The 19,974-nt window shown below is 40.0% G+C and overlaps 2 protein-coding genes across 3 annotated transcripts in view; both read left to right on the plus strand.

Annotated features, from left to right (window-relative positions):
• Positions 1–12,898, plus strand: part of LOC129331788 (disintegrin and metalloproteinase domain-containing protein 9-like) — a 65,177-nt gene extending 52,279 nt beyond the window's left edge. For both annotated transcript variants that reach the window (XM_054982295.1, XM_054982294.1), the window contains exons 17-23: positions 140–314; positions 2,044–2,124; positions 3,023–3,128; positions 6,694–6,826; positions 8,964–9,042; positions 10,144–10,196; positions 10,317–12,898. In XM_054982295.1, the coding sequence (XP_054838270.1) occupies positions 140–314; positions 2,044–2,124; positions 3,023–3,128; positions 6,694–6,826; positions 8,964–9,042; positions 10,144–10,196; positions 10,317–10,410 (721 nt within the window). In that variant the 3' untranslated portion in view covers positions 10,411–12,898. The remainder of the gene's footprint in view (positions 1–139; positions 315–2,043; positions 2,125–3,022; positions 3,129–6,693; positions 6,827–8,963; positions 9,043–10,143; positions 10,197–10,316) is intronic.
• A 180-nt stretch (positions 12,899–13,078) lies between these two features.
• Positions 13,079–19,834, plus strand: PSTK (phosphoseryl-tRNA kinase). Its single transcript, XM_054983186.1, has 6 exons — positions 13,079–13,875; positions 14,717–15,008; positions 16,903–17,101; positions 17,889–17,964; positions 18,462–18,555; positions 19,223–19,834. The coding sequence occupies exons 1-6, from the start codon at positions 13,654–13,656 to the stop codon at positions 19,417–19,419; spliced, it is 1,080 nt and encodes a 359-aa protein (XP_054839161.1). The 5' UTR covers positions 13,079–13,653; the 3' UTR covers positions 19,420–19,834.
• The last annotated feature ends 140 nt before the right edge of the window (positions 19,835–19,974 follow it).

The raw sequence follows: 19,974 nt of genomic DNA on the forward strand, positions 1-19,974 counted from the left end.
TTGCTTTCACCCTTATCTTAAGTTTTTCCCATGCGTATCCTTATGTTTGTCTTTAATCCGCCCTGAGCCTGCTGATGTGGGGAGGGTGGAATATAAATTGAATATAAATAAATAAATGTCTTTAATTCCTTTTTTGCAGTAATAGTTTGTGTGGGAAGCTTCACTGTACATCTTTCAGTCCTAATAATCTTCCTCCCGAAGCTTACATCCAGAACCAACAGGGTGTTTTATGTATGACTACTGATTTTGACTTAGGATCAGATGTTCCTGATCCATCCATGGTTCAGAAGGGCACAGCTTGTAAAGAAGGGAAGGTAAGAGAGACTCCTGCTTCTTACCAACTACTGCTTAAGTGCCAGTTGAGCTTCTTTAAGGCAAATCTTCTCATAGCTGGGAACAGGCTGAAGCTTGGGGATTAGAAACATGGAGAGTACCAGTGGCAAGTGCACCATGATGTCACTTCTGGGGAAAACTGTAAGGGATATCAAATTGCTTTATGGTAAAACCCCTTAAGTTTTCCCCAGAGGTGATGTCACACAATATGCAACACCAACTTTGTTTTACTTTTCTTCTGCCATCGCTCAGAGTTGCAGTGGGCAAAAAGGGTTGCTGGCAGGAGGCTTCCCACCATAACAGAAGGCCTGGCAACTCTACATTGTTCATTTTTCCTCCACTTGATCTGAGGCCTTCTTGGTTGCTGGACCATTTCTTTGGAATAACCTACCAGAAGAGATTCATATGGCACCCTGTTGAATAATGCTGTGGACATGACTCAGGTCGGAAAAGAATGAATTCAGTCATGCCTGGATCCAGGGGTCATTTCATAGAAAAAGAGCTGGAGGAACTCATTAGCATAACTCATTAGCATATGCCACACCGCTTGACATCACCGGAAGTGTGTCATTAGCATAACTGATTTGCATATGCTACACCCCCTGACATCACCTATCTTGGCTGTTTTGGACCCAATCCTGGCCATTCAGGGCCAAAATTGGGGCCAAAATGGCAAAAAGGGGCTGAAAATGGCCGAAAAGGGCCCCAAAATGGTCAGGATCAGGCTGCTGCTGAGTGGGAGAGTGATCCACCACCCGTCAGAGGCCCGATCCGGGCCGTTTCAGCCCCAATCCAGGCTGAAATGGGCCCAAAATGGCCGATAGTCAGGTAGGCGGGCCCGCCTGACATGCGACCTCTTTGGGAAACTGCCGGAACTGCCTTCCTGCACATTCCCCCTCGAAATGAGCCCTGCCTGTATCAGTATTGTATCAGTATCCTTGTCTTCCATAAAACTCTCCTGAAGGTTACTGAGCTCTCCAGTACAGTGTGGGATGTGGCACAGGGACAGGTGGAACCGGGAAGGCAGTGAGGATCCCAGCCTCATGAGAATGTGCATTTCACTCATTACAGGACACCTTTAAATTCAATCCTCTGTTTCAAGCATTGATATATTGTATTTTGGGTTTCCAACCTTTTTTTTTCACCTGGACATGTTCCTGTGTATTTATCATGTACAAATGGGGAAAAGTTGAGCAATTACAGCTGTTCAGTTGCTGCCTGCCATTCATCTATTAAAGGCCATGAAAGAAACAGGCTTCTTTATATGCGGCTTATAATTAACTTGAACACACACTAGTGTATCATGAACTCATGAAGCTTCCTTGTACTGAGTCAGACCATTGATTTATTAAGATATTATCTACTCTGAATAACAGCGGCTGGCCAAAGTCTCAGGCCAAGGTCTTTCTTAACACTGACTACATGATTCCTTTAACTGGAGGTGCCAAGGACTGAGCCTGGGACTTTCTGCATGCAAAGCAGATGCTGTTACCACTGAGCCATATCCCCCTCTCCAAGCAGTGGGCAGCATACCTTGCATTGTTGTTTGCTATACCGATCCTTATGCAGTCTACAGAAAGAGTCTTTCGAATGTGTCTGAGTTTCATTCATTTGAATGAGATATAAAAATAGTGTTTCTGATTGGTAGATTTATATATTTAAATATATACTTTCAAACCTTATTTTAAAACTCATTTCCTATTTTTACAGGCCTGTGTTGATTTCAAGTGTGTGAATTCAAGCTTGCTTGGTTATAACTGTGATGTAAAGAACAAATGTAATGGTCGTGCGGTAAGTAAAATGGTGATGGTGATGATTATAATATTGCAGTAGGGAGTAAATAGATTATATATAGAGATATACATCAATTCAAACTACTGGATGAAAAAAAATGAATTTCTATGGTAATATGAACTACTTAATGTGGTCTCCAAATAGATTTACCAGTGATAACTAGATAAAACCACCTTATGAATTATCAGTAATTTATGTAGGCATAATTATACACTTGCTTGTAATCCACATATAAAATGGCCCCTTCTATTATCACTTTAGTTTCTTAGGAGCATCATATATGTAGGAACATAAAAAGATCTCAAGTAATCATTAAGTGTTTCTGATTTACTTATTTTGTTTCCATAAATCAGTAACATAATGATAACCAGCAGACCTCTACCAAAGTTTATTTTAGCCCCAAGTAGGATAAGTAGTATACTGGTTGCAGAATCAGTACAATGTCATTAATCATACTATGATTGCTTGCAAATACAAAACTCAAGTCAAAACAGATACACCAACACAAACATGGACCTTGTGTACAATTTGGTTCTTCTTTCCATGTTGACCATTTTATAATACCATATTTGGACGTTATTTAAGTATGTCTTTTATATGAAAAAGTGCCTGAGAATGGGAGTATACTAATAAAAAACAATTTGGTCTCAGTGGACTTCTAACACATCATAAATATTTAGAACCATATCCATTATCTCTTCTGAAACCTTATTTTCTTAAAGACATCATATATCATTAAAGTAACTGGAAATACTATATAAACAGAATAATGAACTCAAAGAATGAATCTGGGAATGAGGAAAAATTGGAGCTTCCCATCATTCTGTAGTCATTGCATGTCTTAATAGTCTCTGTCTCCATTTTGCATCTTCTTTTCTTGCTTTCCAAATAACAGGTGTGTAACAACAAAGGCAATTGCCATTGTGATCCTGGATGGGCACCTCCCTTTTGTGACAAATCTGGATATGGTGGCAGCATAGACAGTGGTCCGACTCACATAGGTAAGAATAATAAATCTTTTGTTCTAATTAATATAATAAATTATCTGCTTCTAGAAAACGTAATTTAAACACCTCCTACATGATTCCAGTTCTTTTTCACTGGAGTCAAATATAGTATAGCAAATATTCCCCGCTCCAATACAAATACTTTTTTCAGTAAGCACACTTAAATGGTTTATTTTAAGTAAAGTATAATATAGGATGTTATTTGGTTTCTTAATCCATATAACTAAAGCTGCAATCCTGCGTACAGTTTCTAGGAAGTAGATCTCATTGACCAAAGCAAGATTTACTTCTGAATGAGGATGTATGGGTTTGAGCTGCCTATGAGACAGAATATAGAATTGAGAGCATTCTTTCTCCAGCAAGGAATGTTTCTTAATGGTTCTGCTTGAAGTGCTGCTAAATTAAAACTGCTAGCTGTATCCTCTTGTGCCTGGTGAAATAGGTAATTTGGCTGATTTGTCATTTGTTTCATGTTTTGTTTTGATCTGAGCAGTGTACAAAGGAGTAGTGGAGACTTTATTTGAGCTAGCTACAATGTGGATGGTCTAGTATGTTGTTTAATCTGTTCTATATTTGAGTATTGGCATTTCCCACCACTCCTTTTCATGCAGCACAAGAGCTGCCTCTTCTTGAAGGCAGATTACATTGTTTCTCCTAGACATGAATTGCACATTCTGTCTTCAAAGTACTTCTTTGGATTTAACATCAGAAGGCTCCTAGGAACTAATGTCTAGGCGTTCAACACCCTGGCCACCATTCCAAGTGCTGCTCACAGCCACTCAGACCCCTAGCAGCCCTCCTGGAGGGTTGAACTACCTGTTTTCACTTGAGACTTGCCAGTCTCCAGGTTCTTTCTTTGGGTAGATTTGCACACAGCTGGCCAGTAACTCAAGACACAGGCTTATATATAAAGGTTGTTTATTAGCTTAGAAGAGTGTATGCAGGGTTGCAGGAACCACTCTATTAAGGCACAAGCAAAAGGCAATAAAAGAACAAACAACTTATTCTTTACTAAACCTGACTAAAAACTTAAGCTTGCTGACTTGCATTTCTCCTAAAAGGCTTGAGGTTCATACTCACAAAGTCCATAAACCACGCCAGGCAGGTCTGGTCATTTCAGGCCTGGCATAGAGCAAAGTCTCTCACATGCTGATGGAATAAGGTAGCATAGAATGATCCAACGAAGTCTCAGGGAGAGAGTGTGGCTTGACAATGAGTGCAGTGAGGAGCCATCTTTTCTACTAGTGTCAGCCAATCAGGGCACACTTACTATCAGCGTTGCTAGCCTGAGAACAGGGAAGGAGGACGTGCGGAGCCAAGGCTCCCTTGTGTCTCAAGGACACTTTGCCTGGGCAACAGCTCACAGGTACACTTAATTAACTGAGCAGCACATTCCACTCCCAGAATGACAAGCCAAAACTGGGCCTGGGAAATCTTAGAAGCCTATATCAGTGTACTCAACTGGGCTCAATGTGCTCTGCTAGACACTAGTTTTCCTAAAACCACAGCCAAAGGAGAGCATATTCCAGAGTAAGTCCTGTTTTCACCTCTGTCTTTGAATGTAGGGGTCCTTCCAACCTCCCTTTACCCATATTAGTATTTAGGCAGATGAAATGGTATAGTTACTTGCCTCAAAGAAGCCTACTAAATCTTTGTTTCTACAAATAGTTTTTTTTCATACCAGTGTAGATAACTAAATAAATAGGTAATCTAAAACAATCACTCTTCCCTCTCTTCTTGTTCATCAGTAACTTTTAAAGATCCATCCATTCCAAGGGTTTATATGTAGTCAAGCAATAAATCAAATAATGTAGAAAACATTGTGGCCTAGGGCATGGGTTGAAACCACATGATGCCACTACATTGCTGATGCCAAGCAGGCTCTAAGTAGAGTCTGAGTGCTTAGATGGCAGGCCATTTGTGCACCCTGTAGGCCGCCTTGAATGCCCAGGATGCAAACGTTAACAATTGTATGTGTGAATATATCTTTGAATATATGTATTCTTACACTGCAGTTCTGTAATCACTTGCTTATAAATAAATATGAATAGGATTGTGATGTAAGGGACACTTTGTACTATATTTGCAAAGCCACCAGTTGGGTGACACCTTTATCAGAACTAGCTAAAATGAGTAAGCAAGTTTTCAAGTTCCCCAGAACTCTGCTTCAAAACAAAAGGGAGGAAAATTTATTAAGTATGACAAAAAGTCAGTGTCTCAGATTATAACAGTTTCAACACAGAAGAGAGCTGTGATACAAACAGACAAGTCCTATGCACGTTTACATGGAAATAAGTTCCACTGAATTCAATCTGTTTAGGGTTGCCAATAGAGTTGCCAGGTCCCCTTACCCTCCCGGTGGGAGGAGGAGGGGGGACCCAGCACTTACCTTCTGTTTGCTCCTCGTGGGCTTTCCCAGAGCAGGAAGTGACATCACCAGGCAGGCCCTGGGAGTGCACGCACTTTGCAGCACGTTGATTTGGGCCTCAAATGAGTCCAATTTGGCCTGTTTGGGGGCCCAAATTGGCCCTCATTGTGCCATCCCGGGCAGACTGTTCCCCTGCCTGTCCCCTCTGCTGGCCAGGAGAGGGGGGGGAGGGCAGAGGCTGGGAATGGAGTATCTCCTGGTGACATCACCAGGCAGGCCCTGGGAGTGCACGCACTTTGCAGCACATTGATTTGGGCCTCAAATGAGTCCAATTTGGCCTGTTTGGGGGCCCAAATTGGCCCTCATTGTGCCATCCCAGGCAGACTGTTCCCCTGCCTGTCCCCTTTGCTGGCCAGGAGAGGGGGGGGGAGGGCAGAGGCTGGGAATGGAGTATCTCCTGGTGACATCACCAGGCAGGCCCTGGGAGTGCACGCACTTTGCTGCACATTGATTTGGGCCTCAAATGAGTCCAATTTGGCCTGTTTGGGGGCCCAAATTGGCCCTCATTGTGCCATCCCAGGCAGACTGTTCCCCTGCCTGTCCCCTTTGCTGGCCAGGAGAGGGGGGGGGGAGGGCAGAGGCTGGGAATGGAGTATCTCCTGCCCCTACTGAGGGGGGGTGGGCTGGGATCCCTAATTGCCAGGTGGTGTCTGGAGATTTCTAGTTATTATAACTGATTCCCCTAGAGAAAACGGCAGCTACAGAGAGTGGACTCTATGGTATTACATCCCACCCTCCCTTGCAAATCTCAACTTCCAGACTTTGAGTTGGCAACCTTAGCTTTCTGAGAGGTAGGTTAGACCTTGCAGGATGCAGTAAAGATCTCAAGAGGCACCAACAGCTTATTGGGGGAAATGCAATGGTCCTTCTTCTTAAAAATATAAAAGCCAACAGTAATTTGATATGTAATCCTTTGTATTCCACTGTTAATGACTGCTGAGATGCCCTCATCAGTTTGTTAGGTTATCTCCATATTAAAAATATTATTTTGTTTTTTATTGTTTTTACTTTTACATAGATAATTCACTTTCCGTTTCTCATGTCTTTAGGAACTTGACAGAAACTTCCATTTAAAAATGTGTGCTTAATTAAGAGAAAGGAAGTAATTTTTCATTTGCTTCCTTCCCTTAGATACATCACTTCGAGACGGTCTACTAGTATTTTTCCTGCTTGTGTTGCCTGTGCTAATTGTAGCAGTGATTGCAATTGTTAAGAGGCATGCAATTGAAAGAAGGCTTTGCAGAGAATGTAGAAGACGCCGCAGGTATAAAACAAATAATAAGAACCATAAACACAATAGGCCCTGTGTAAAACATGGTCAAGACAGCCAGTGTTAAAACAGTTTGACAGCTGTGAAACATTTTGTGGGGGGAAAATGTTACCAGTTTTGTAGCCTATGTAGTTACCAGTTTTTGTAGTCTAATTTGTTGTTCTAATGAAAAACACTTTGGGTAATGATACCATTGTCTAACAAAACAGGAGCAAACTCTTAAGTACACATTCTGTTCTAGCATAGTAGTTCTTGATTGTGACTTCTCACCTCCACTAAAAGCTACTTTGAAGCATGGAATCACCAGAGAGTAACTTGTTATAGAAATGCATAGAAGCAGCACTCACACTCTTTGCCACTCTGGAGATTATACACTTCTGCAGTAGGTGGCAGTCCCTGGTCTTCTAACAAAATCAAAAAGAGTCCAGTAGCACCTTTAAGACTAACCAATTTTATTTTAGCATAAGCTTTCGAGAATCAAGTTCTCTTCTTCAGATGCCTGATACAGAGACAGTCTCTGTATCAGGCATCTGAAGAAGAGAACTTGATTCTCGAAAGCTTATGCTAAAATAAAATTGGTTAGTCTTAAAGGTGCTACTGGACTCTTTTTGATTTTGCTACCACAGACTAACACGGCTAACTTCTCTGCATCTATGGTCTTTTAACAGCACACACTCTGAGGGAATGCTAAAACTTACGGCAGCAGAACTTTTGAAACCACTGAAAAATGTAATTCCAGTAACCATTTGTTTTATAATGAGGTCTAGATTTAAAACGCTTGTAACTATTGATAGCTAGAATTCAAATACGTAAAATCTTTTAAATTGGTATCATTGGATGACCAGCCATAGGTGACAAAAGGAGTAAGTTTTTGTAAGATATGGAGGGAATTGTGAGGCGGGGGAGAACCAGAGAGAACCACCCTAAAATAATGGAGTGTGGTTCCCAGTTTGGGAAGAGAAGACTTGTTTTAATGCTTATCCTTGCTCTGTTAACCCCCTTGAACAAGTTAACTCTCTTTGATCCTTATAGTTTTTTTACCCTGAGGAGCCAGCATCAGATGCTTTTTCTAAACTTGAACATGATAGATTTTACTTACTGCCCCTACCATGAATATTAGGTTACAATCATAACCAAGTGAATTACATAGTGGTAAATTTGGTTTTGCAAAATTTTGAAATAGAAACTATTCTAGAAAAAACGCATAGCTGCTGGACTTCCCTAGTAATGCCAAATCCTTATTCCCCGACTATCCTAACAGTTATATTCAGCGTGTGTTGAAGTCATAGGAAATTGCTGGGGCTGTGTGGCCCTAAAAACTACCCAATCATTCAGAACTCACTTTGCCATTCTGGATTACTCTTCCTCATAGGATCAAACTAGATGAAATACTGGAGATCTTTGAGCAATCTTCTGGTTGTTTTTCTTTTCTTTTCTTTTCATATAAGTAAAATAGAAGTCATGAGGATTAAGATAAGGATTGGGGCTGTAGCATCCTGTGAGGAAGATCATTTTTCCCTCTCTCAAATGGCCTCCCAGAGTAGCAATAGTAGCTCTGAAGAGCTATTTGATGTCAGGAAAATGGCACCGATGGGAAAAGGCAACCTGTTAAATCACTGATCCATGCAATTCAAACTGGAGGCCCCGTTGGCTATTATTTACCAGTAATAGAACTGGGAAACCCATTCACTGATCTCCTAGTGTCTTCTACAGTTTGCCCATCAGACACAAACCATCAGTCTCATTCTGTGTGTCATCTCTAGTCTTACATACGGCCTTTTCCACAGTAAATCTCCTTAATGCTTTGGGTTCTTGGTCCTCAGTGGCCACTGCTACATATTTGAGTTGCCCATTATTCCCACTCTCCCCTGCATTTTTCTATAGAGAGATGTAAATTCTTAATGGTAATAGTTGATCTGGGGCTTTTTAAAGGGACCAGTTCTGTGTGAATGAAAAACAGCACTTAATCTATAAATATATTGATTATCACCAAATGGGGAGACTGTTTCTGGGGGGGAAAGACAACATTTTAAAATGAGATACCAAGAAATTAAGTAACGTGATCAAGATTGTGAAGTATACATCCATTATACCAGACTGAATCTTTTACTTATCGGTTTGTATTTGCAAGGGCTAAAAATGCACAGCAGGCAAGGCAGAATAATACGCTAAGTGGGCCAAACCAACCTAATGCAGTGAACAACAGGAGGGTAAGAGTTTTGATTTGTTTGATCACGATTTTTTGCTTTTGGGTTAGTGTCACTAATGCCATTTTTCTTAATGGTCTGTGGAAAAGCCTAGTTTTGCAGAACACTGGATTAGTAGAACTATTAAAACAGTAAATGTTTCTCTAGCTCATTTTTTCCTTATCTTAAAGTTATATTAGATGATGGGTGGGGATGATTTCTGTACCCATAGGAATTGTTTATGTCAGGATTTCTGTAATAATTTATAAAAATCTGAAATAAAATTTTAATTTGTAGGGTTTTGCTAGAATATGTAAATGATGTTTCACCGTTATGCTAGAAAACAGAGTAATCTGGATTTATTGTGTCTTAGTAGCAGAACACTTATTTCACATAGAAAAGGTCCCAAATTTAGGATTGCCAACCTCCAGGTGGGGCCTGGAGATCTTCCAGAATTACAACTGATCTCCAGATGAGAGAGATCAGGTCCCCTGGAGAAAATGGCAGTTTTGGAGGTTGGATTCTATGGCATTTTATATCCTGCTGAGCTCCTTTCCCTCACCAAACCGTGCTCACCCCAAATTCTACCCCCCAAATCTCCACAAATTCCCCAACCCAGAGTTGGCAACCCTATCCAAGTTCAATCCCTAGCATCTCCAGTTAGGAAAAGATCTCAAATAGCAGGTGCTAGGAAAGGCCTTTGCCAGAGTCCCTAGATAGCCAATCCCAATCAGAGTAGACAAGACTGAATTTAGAGTTGCTGGTTCCCTGGTGGGAGCAAGGGACCCTCTGTTTCCAGCCTCCTCCCCCTGCTATCACTCACCTGGCTGGTGGTGCGAACAAACCTCCCGAGGAGATGCGACATCTCTGCCAGGAATGATGCCATCGTATTGTGCTGCGAGTTCTCCTGGGCTTTGCACCAGGCTGATTCGGCCCATTTGGGGGGCCAGTGGGTGTTCCCCTTACCCATTGGGAGGGTAAGGGGACGTGGCAACCCTAACTGAACTAAATGGACTGTTTTAATTAAATGTCTGAATCAATATATATTGTCTGAATCAATATAAGGCACTTTCATATACTTATATGAATCATGACTTATTTCTACTAATTTTTTTTCTTCCTCAGCTTGCTACATCAAATTCTGGAGTCTTTACAATATCTCACTTTCCTACACCAAGGTTTGCAATTTTTTAAAAAACCTTTTCAGAATAATTGAACACGTATTTCTACAAATAGACAACATTTAAACTGTTTATTCTTTTAAAAGCAGGCAGTAACAATGTTTTCCATCCCTTTAGGCCACCAGTACAACAACTACCCGGTCCACCTCCACCAAGACCTCCTTTGCGACCCCCAATCCCACCAAGGCCTGTGTATGAAAAACCATCCTGAAAGAGTCTCATCCGTTTAGACAGACACCTTGGGTATAAGGAAAAAAATGTGCCAATGCTAAATCAATGACATGATTTTTCAAGTATTGTTTTTACCAATGTACAAGTGAAGACCTCATTTTAACTATCGATATTTTAATTAACGAATCAGGATGAATATGATTTTGTTTTATTTTTTGAAAGATCAGTGGATTGGCTCTAGCAAGATAAAGTTGCTTTGATTAGAAGAATAAAGGAGAATGCTTAGGTTAGCATTGTCCTCACAACACAAGCAAATACAGCCTTTGCCTCTCACACACTAAATTTCTATGAAGAAGTGTTGCTTTTAAGTTGAGCTGCTCTAGACATACAAAAAAGTATTTTGTGAAGAAATATAATGAAGACAGGGGTGAACCACTTAGAAAATTATATACATAAGGGGACAAGCACTTTTTCCAGATGCTCTTGAATGAGTTTAATGCTCTTTCTTACTTACGCATCCCAGTTTATCAGCTGTGGTCAAGAGCATGGAAACAGGCATCTCTGCATAAATTACAGTTCTGGGTTGGGTGCATGCACACAAAAAGGTGCTGAATAGGTAGGGGACACCTCTATCCAGTATATCTTCAAATATTAAAGAACAAATGTTTTTATAACCATGTTAGCGAGATATTTCTAGAGGTATTTTCTAGGCGAAACATACAACAAAGATGCATTGTTATACTGGAATGAGTATGGCATTGATAAATGTAAATGGAAGACTTAGTGCAACCCTAAGAAGAGTTACACTTTTCTAAGCCCATTGATTTAACTGGATTAACAGGGTTTGACTTTGTTTAGAATTGCTCTGCTAGTGTCTTCCATTCCTATAGTTTAAACATTTGAAAACTATGCATCATTCATTACTTCAAATATATAGTATAGATTTTGGTGACAGTATTGTACTATCAAGAGGCAGTAAAAATCAAACCTAGTAAGTCTTCCATACTACCTTTATTTTGCAAATGAAGAATATAAAGTTTGATTGCTGTGAATTTTATACCTCAATCAGTAGACCATTTGCCAGAGTATTTATTTTACTTGCTGCTATCTCTTAATGAAATCTGGTAATATGCAACAGTGCATGCTGATATTTAGCCTATTAATAATTCTGTACTGAAGAGAATTAAGACCGGCCATGAAGGATCTAAGATTAATTTAGCCCCACAATTGCCACATTTCAGGTAGAGATCAATTAGTAATTTTTCTGTGGATTAATTTCATTTAGGATTGCTAACCTTGGCTTGGAAAATTCCTGGGGATGTTTGGGTGATGCCTGAGGAGGGACTTCAGCTTTTTCTAGGACTCTATTGTATATCATTGAGTCCACTCTTCAAAGCTCCCATTTCATCCAGGGGAACTGATCTCTAATCTGGAAATCAGATCAGTTGAAATTCTGGGAGAACTCCAGACCCATCTGGAGGTTAGTAACCCCAATGATAGGAAACAAACAAAACATGGTTTTGTGGGGCAAAAATGGTTTGTTTCCTTACCCATTATATATCTGCTTTAAACCAATCCCCACGTCTGCTAATTATGCATAATATCTGCTTGGGTAAATGTATGATGTGAAAGATGTAATTTTGGGAAATCTCCAAATATTTTGCTCAAGTATTATATGTTCCTATATAGATTGTTCTAGAATATACACATTATGCATAATCAATTAAATCTCTATGCTCCGTCAGCACAATTTATGACCCACTCCAGCCAAACACAACCCGCAAGCCTGTCACATTCCTGTGCTTGCAGATAAGCAGCAAATTCCCGAGGTCTCAGCCCCTCGTAGGCTATCACATCTGGCTCGTTTGGCTTGATGAGTTGCAAGTTGTGCAGACCTGCTTTAACTTTGTATCCTCTCCAAAGATTGCTTTTAAGACAACTTTAAAGCCTTTCAAATGTCAAACCTTGTGACATACCATGAGGAGAGCCAGAAATAAGAATATACTGTTGCACTGAATTCAAATGTCTTTAAAAATACATGAACAACTGATATAATTTAAGATAATCTATATTGATATTTATCTAATTTCCTGAGACATAATGAATGTTTAGAGAATTTAAAACTCTTAACAGAAATTGTCTAACAATATTTTAATGGTAGATTTTTTAAATATGTAGTCTTTTTGCAGTTTTGCACAGAGCATTATATAATATCGCTAGTCAAAGCCTACACATTTTCTATCTCAAATGGTCAAACTGCGTGAACTATTTTGTAATAAATTTCTTGTGATTTAAACTGCATGCATTTTTATTATGACCCACCAATATTTCATCAAGGACGTTTCTTGAATATCAACAGCAGGAATATATTTTGTAAAACTTTTCAGTACCACTGCTCCCCCAATAGTACATGAAGTTTTCATAGGAAATAATTTACCAAAAAAAGAGAGGTTCAATAAGACACACATTTAATCTAGTGACTATCTGTAAACCCTTCGTCTCATTAGAATTCTTACCACTTCAAAACTAGCTACTCTATGACCAAAATATAAAAACAGGTTTTAAGAAACTACTGAGCTTTGGCTGGTGAAAGCAAATATAGTCATTACCTTACACACAATCTCGAAGACTCTGCTGTTTATATCAACAGCAAGTGTTTGAGTAGCTTTTCATTTTTGCGGGGATACAAAAACTGACGGGTGAAGAAGCAAATCTGTCTTCTGCATGTACCATATTAAGTGAAAAACACGAAGACAAAAAAACTCCATTATTTTTACACTTGTGTCTAGATTTAAAAGAAATCATTGCAATATCTGGCAGGATGTCTCTTCTCAGCAAAGGTCAAAGCTAGCTTTTCCATGAAGGACCGAAGCAGTGAAAATAAAAACCCTCCAGTCAATCTACTTGCTTTCACGGTACCCCAATACTCCTTTTCTTTTAGGAGGAAGGTGGCGTCCCAATGTGAGAAAAGCTTTTGAAACCTGATACTGGGGGCGCCTGACGCGCTCCCGCCCCTCCACCTGTTTTATGACGGACGGCCCTACGCGAACAATTCACGTACTTCTCACCCCGCCCCCCGCCCGTGTACAGCTGAACTCCAGCAGCCAATCAGGGAAAAGTCCAGACAGCAGCTGCGCAAAGAGCTAGCCACGCCAATCTCTACTACTACCCGGATTAGAGTGTAAGACCGCTTTACCACAGTATACAGTTTAGTAAGCATGCGCAGGTTTTTTTTCCTCCAGCCCCGGTAAGGGAAGTGTTTGCGGCGCAAGAGTTGCGATCTATGACGCAAGAATTAGAAAATGCCTCAACCTGGCCGGTGGGACTGTGCGTGTTTTGTGGCCTACCCGCAGCGGGCAAAACGACGATAGCACGAGCGCTCAGCGAGTCTTTGAGGAAGCAGAAAGGCTGGCTTTGCGTTCACCTCGCCTACGACGACCTCATGCCTCTGGAAGCGTTCAGCCAATCGGAGACGAGTGTGGTCCAAGAGGGACGGCAGCCATTGGTCAGTAGCGTTATTTTGTTTCTTATTGGCCAATACATATTGCCATTCTTTTTGCCTAATCAAAGTGTCATGTTTAATAGCGGGAGTTTTCCATGAAAATTAAGAAACTGGTTTACCTCCAAAACTGCTGTGGGCGTTTTTTTCTCCTCACAAACTCAGCTATATAATCCAAGCGTATCCAATTCATCGTCCTAACTAAAAGTTAAAAAGTAAACTACATGCAGAGGTTCCTTTTCTATATCAAAATCAAAAAGAGTCCAGTAGCACCTTTAAGACTAACCAATTTTATTGTATATCACAATGTCCGGCAGGCAGGGTGGCAAAGCAAAGCTGAGCCCCAATCTGCCTGCTCTGCTGGCTGGCTTTGCTGTGCCGAGCTTGCTCAAGGTGAAGCAACTACTTTCAGTCTGGGCTCCTCCTCATTAGCCACGGTGGCAGGGACAACAACCATGTATAGATGAAGTAAATAAATGTCTTGCTGTCAAGATACTAAATATTACTCTAGCACTGCTGGCCATCATCGCAGCAGAATGTTAGATATTGTGGTGGCAAAATGCTAAGTCTATTGTTTTGTAAGACAGGGCTGTACTCAGAAGATGGAGAAAAATATAAAACTGAGTGATATTTGTACTAAATGTACTAAAATGTCAAGCATGTGAATTGCTTGCACTGAAGCAAATGTCAAAACTTGTTTTGTTAATGATCTCTTGATTGTGGTTGGAATCATAAGCAGTTTAAATGTCATTGAATAAAATGGAACTTACTTCTGAATAGATCTGCTTAGGATTGCTGCATGTATCCAGTATTTTGTAATCTAAATACGGACAATTCTATTTCATAGGCATCTTACTGGAAATTATATCGGCATGTGTTATTGCAGTACCTTGAACACTTCCTGCAGGCTCTTATTGAAGGATGCCGTTATTTGCCTCCTCCCAAAGGAACTGAAGGAACCTGGAAAAAATTTGTTTGCTGTTTGAAAGAGCAAGGCGTATTATCTCTGGGACCAGAAGCTCCAGCACCTTGCCAGCATTTAATCAATACTACTACTCTCCAACCAGTGTATTTTATTTTAGATGACAACTTTTATTATCGGAGTATGAGATATGAAGTGTACCAATTAGCTCGCAAATGTAAGTTTAGCATACTATATCTACTCAAAAGGAATAAATTGTTTACTTTGGGGGGGGGGCTTTCTATAAAGGGGTGTGTGTGTGTCTTCCACTCAGGAATACAGATCTGCTAAGTGTGAGAGTTAATTCATTGTGCACTCGGGAGAACTTGAGTGAAAGCTCACTGACTCAGTCACAGCAGAGAGGAGTGGTGGTGAGAGTGATGCTGCAATCAGGCAAATGCTGCCTTTGTGCTGCTTTACATTTCAAGGGGAAAGAGGAGGAAGTCAGTAGCTCCTTGCCTGGCAAATGGTAAGAAGTGGTAGGAGCCATGGGAGTCAATTTGATCCTTAACTGGCCAGTATTTCTGGCGCTAGTACTCCTCACCGACTTTGCACTTCAGGCTGGAGTTGCTTAGTACTTGGGCTCTTTTTTCCAAGGAAAGAGAAACTCAAAAAGTTGGTGGGATTACTGCATTTTAACACAAGACTAGCTATAGCTGTTATGAGTTTGCGGACATTTTAGATAGGGAAGGATAGGGGGCAGGTATTTAAACGTTCCTGCTGGATTGGAGATAGAATCCTTTTGTTGGAAAATTGTGGCCGCCTAGGCTACAAAAAGTAGGGGGTGGTGGTGTTAACAGTGCATTACTAAGGAGAGTTACACCGTTCTAAGATCCTTGATTCAATGGATTTAGAAGCGTGTAATTTTATTTAGAATTTCACTGTCAGTTGATCATTTAACAGAGCCATTGCCTACTAGTTTGAGAGGGGCAGGTGAGTGTAAAAAAGACAGTCTCATGTCATTTTAAATTTGAAACAGTATAATCCATTACTACTTGTGAATATATCAAGATAGGTAGCCGTGTTAGTCTGTCTGTAGCAGTGGAAAAGAGCAAGAGCCCAGTAGTACCTTTAAGACTAACAAAATTAGTGGTAGGATATGAGCTTTCCTGAGCCACAGCTCACTTCTTCAGATACTTGTGAATAGTTACAATGCAAAGAGGTGTAGAAATTGGAAGTAATAATTTCCTTTTGTAATCTATATTGTTTACTCTATACTGATTATTATATAATTAAAAAAATGTTTTGTTATACTGCTATCTTTTTAGGAAGGGTATTTTAGATTCATGGTCATCTTTTTTGGGTGTAACCTTCATTTTTTTTAGAAGGGTCTTCTTACATTCAGGGTCATCTGAGTAAATACAGTACTTAGCTGGAAGCCCATAATATCCATGACTATCTATAGATAAAAGGAGTTCCTGTCCTTGGTTAGCAGTGCAGAACTCTTTGGCTCTGTCTGACTTCTTGATGGCTCCTATATGCCCTGAAGACTGACAGTGTGTTGCATTGAACACCTATATCATGGCAAAATCAGTGGGCACTGGGCATACTTCTGTCATGACTGGGTCTGCCTCAAGCTGAAAGGCCTCCTCCCTTCAGCTTCCAAGTGCTCTTAGACTATTGGGGAGGGCAGATAGTAGCCAGATATTTGTCCATTGTGCCTAGCTACAGCTGGGAATCTTGTTCCCCAGTGAACACTTATATGGAATTGAAATGGTCACTTGCTGTTTATTTTTGTATGCTCGGGAACTATTTTAGGCTGAAGAAGGGGATAAAAATATAGTATTGTTGCTATTTGCAGATGTTGGCATCCACTTTTCATCCTTTATATAACTATTGTTCCCACCATAATATATAAAATCTGGCTGAAAGTATTTAATATTGACTTGTAATTCCAAAGCTGATGCTCCCGTACAGCTGTGTTAAACCAGACTGAAATATTTAGCTATTTAGATGGTCCTTTTCATGACGACACAAATCTCTTCTGGTTTATGTGATGTTCTTGTATTGTAGTTTTCAGAAAATGTGATTAAAATGACTGTCTTATGCAAAATATTTTGTAATTCTTGTAGATTCACTGGGCTTCTGTGAGTTGTTTTTAGACTGTTCTGTTGAGGTCTGTCTACAGAGGAATTGTCAGAGAACGCAACCATTACCTGAGGAAACAATATGTGCAATGGTACAGAAACTAGAAATTCCAAATTCAGAGAAATACGCATGGGAGAAGAACAGCCTCATTTTGAAGAGTACAAAATACACTTCAGAGGATAAGTATGTTGCCATATTGAAGCAGCTTTTTATGTAATGAATGAGAGACTACAGGAGTTCCCATGTGTGTTGTAAGCTACAAACAGAATTCTGGATTTGCATAGCATTTCTATAGCTTGTTTTTATTTTTAAAAATGGGAGCATATGTTTAGGAAACTTCCCAGGTATTGATAAAATTGATTTTGTAAATTAACCAAAAGCAACCTGATGAATACTGAACATACTGCAAGACCATAGAGCATTGAAAGTAGCTGATTTTCAGTTACAGGAAAGTGTGGGGTTGGGGAGGAAAAAATGTCCTTCTTGCTGAAAGCTGGTCAGTGGAGACGCTTTGGAACTTCTTAGGGCTGGGATATTTCCAAATTCTTTCTTCCCACAAATCTTTGTGGGCCCCCATTTCTATAAACACATCAAATAAAGAGTGTTAAATAAGATTACAGCCCCAGCAAAAAAAAAAAAAATTGCGTATACAGCAAGTCCCATTTTTCATGGGAGCCTCTGTCGAGGCCTAAGAGCTTGTTACTAATCCTATGAGGAAGGGAAACATAAGATAGCCAGTTTTTGATTTTTGCCTTGCAAGGCCTGGTTGAACTGCAATTTGGACATTATGGTGGTTCCAGGTCTGGCATTCTATCCTTTATCCGACAGTCTTTTTGTTTCCTAAAGGTGAAATTCTGATCCTGTTGATCTTGGTGATCTGTTCACTGAATTGCATGTTCTATACTTAGCCAAGTGTTTCTGGTACAGTTGCACTTTCAGTTTAACTTTTTTTGTTGTTATTTATATTCAGTCTTCGGGTGCTCAATTTGTTGTCTGCTACTTTGGAAAATCCACTGAAACCACTAGAAGAAAATACAGAACACAAGGTAATGGGGGAGTCACTGCAAAGCTAGCAAGTTCAACTTTCACTACATGTATGCCAGAGGTGCAACTTGAAGAAAGACATTAGGCATCTGGCACTTGTGGAAAGAATACATATGCCTATAAAACAAGAATAATAGTCCTTAGAACCATCCTCACCCCAGGGGTCCCATTGTTGAAAATGGGTGGCAGAACTGGCTGTTTACCTCACTGCATTCCTGCAAGGTGAGATTATTATTATTTTTAATTAACCTAGTTGTGATGTATTTTGGCATCATTCAAGAGTGCTTTGGTCTGCTTTCTTGCAGTGGATAGCTGAATTACTAATTTGTAATGTCACACTGGTCTGTGTATGGAACTATAGCTAGAGGGCAGTCTAGTTCTAAAACTGCAAATCCTACTGCCGCTAACACTTGTTTTTGGAGGTATCAGGATAGATAGCAAAACACTAATTTTTTGTTTTCTTGAGTGGCTGAGACCTAGCCTTTTTCTTCTTGACTAGGAAGTTGATCGAGCTCTTTGTGCAGCCAGTTTCCTTCATCAAGCTGACCAGGCTGTCAGGCGAACTGTCTCTCAAACAATGAAGAACGCAAAAGGTATGCCTAGCAAGGTGTCATTTGTTTGCAAGAGGTAGATTAACTGTTGCTTTGCAGAGACTTTAAATATGAAAGATGTTCTGCTCCTGAGTAGCATAACTGAAGCGTATATTACAGAACTGGGGGGTGGGGGTTGACTCAAGGGTAACAGAGCATCTGCTTTGCATACAGAAGATCCCAGGTTCAATACTCTAGATCTCCAGTTAAAAGATCACGTTGACCTCCACCTCAGACGCCCAGAGAGCCACTGCCAGTCAAAGTAAAACAATATTGACCAAATGATTCAGTCTCATGGTGTGGGTGGAAGGCAAACGATAATGGCAACCTTGCTGAAACTAAACAGAATCAGGGGTTGACTGGCAGGAGGGAAATATCCTGTGAAACACATGTATGCCACCTTGGGTTCCACAATGTTATAAATGACATATCTGTAGTAACTTATGGCACAGTTTAATACTCTATAGCAAGCAGCTGACATTTTCCATTAAAGATTTCTTGTGGCAGACCCCGCTCCCCAAAAGTTGAACCATTGTTCAATTTTAAAAGTACGAACTGCACCTGCCGTATTTTTGGGTAGCAGCACCTTTCTTTAAACAACACAAGCAAACAAAAATACCAAGAGTCTGATACAAAGTCTTAACAGTAGTGCTTTGTTTTGTTTCATTAGATAATAACCTTACCCCAAGCAAGATGAAGAGCTTGGCACAAGAACTCAACAAGCTGAAAGTGGAATTTCTGGAAGATTTAAAACACCAATATAATGAGAAAAAACAGTGTTATTCAGAGAACACACTTGCTATGAATACATCTTTATTCCACCAACAGACAAATGATACTGCGAAAAAATACTTCTTATGCAAGTAACTGTGTGGGCCCGTGCATATGCATGCACACACCATGTAGAAGAAATACAAAACACAAGTGATAAGTGTTTTGGCAAGAACTCTTGTGTCATAATCCAAATTTCCACAGAGGGAATCTTTGTTGGTGGATGCAAGATTGAATTGCTCTAATTTAGAAAATAAGCTATTAGCTGCTTAGAAAATACTTAAACATGATCTAACATATTCCTTGCCTGCTTGACATATTTGGTGCTTCAACAAAAGCGGTAAGCTTCTTCCCTATCAAAATGACCAACAAGAGAAAAAACATTTCTGGAAAAAAAGTCATTAACTGACCAGAGTCATGTGCCTATGGAGTTTATCATTCAAAACCTTAAATGTTTCTTAAGCCAAGATATTTGTCTCATACACTTAGATAAAACACCATGTTAAGCTTTTCTGTTGTATCTGATTCAGCTCATTGGTAAGGACTTGCCATTGTGTCTCTTTATTTTAGCTGATGAGCAGTTATATAGTTTCTTCTATGACTTAGATTCTAAAACTTGCTTCTACCAGAGCCTATTTCATTGCAGGGCCT

This window comes from Eublepharis macularius, chromosome 6, assembly GCF_028583425.1.
Source record: "Eublepharis macularius isolate TG4126 chromosome 6, MPM_Emac_v1.0, whole genome shotgun sequence".
NCBI classification, from domain to species: Eukaryota; Metazoa; Chordata; class Lepidosauria; order Squamata; family Eublepharidae; genus Eublepharis; species Eublepharis macularius.

What these genes read in the sequence shown, in the direction of transcription:
- PSTK (XM_054983186.1), top strand. Translation starts at nt 13,654, where the DNA reads ATGACGCAAGAATTAGAAAATGCCTCAACCTGGCCGGTGGGACTGTGC. An exon ending in AAGAGGGACGGCAGCCATTG is followed by an intron (nt 13,876 to 14,716) that starts GTCAGTAGCGTT and finishes TCTATTTCATAG; the next exon opens with GCATCTTACTGGAAATTATA. An exon ending in GTACCAATTAGCTCGCAAAT is followed by an intron (nt 15,009 to 16,902) that starts GTAAGTTTAGCA and finishes TAATTCTTGTAG; the next exon opens with ATTCACTGGGCTTCTGTGAG.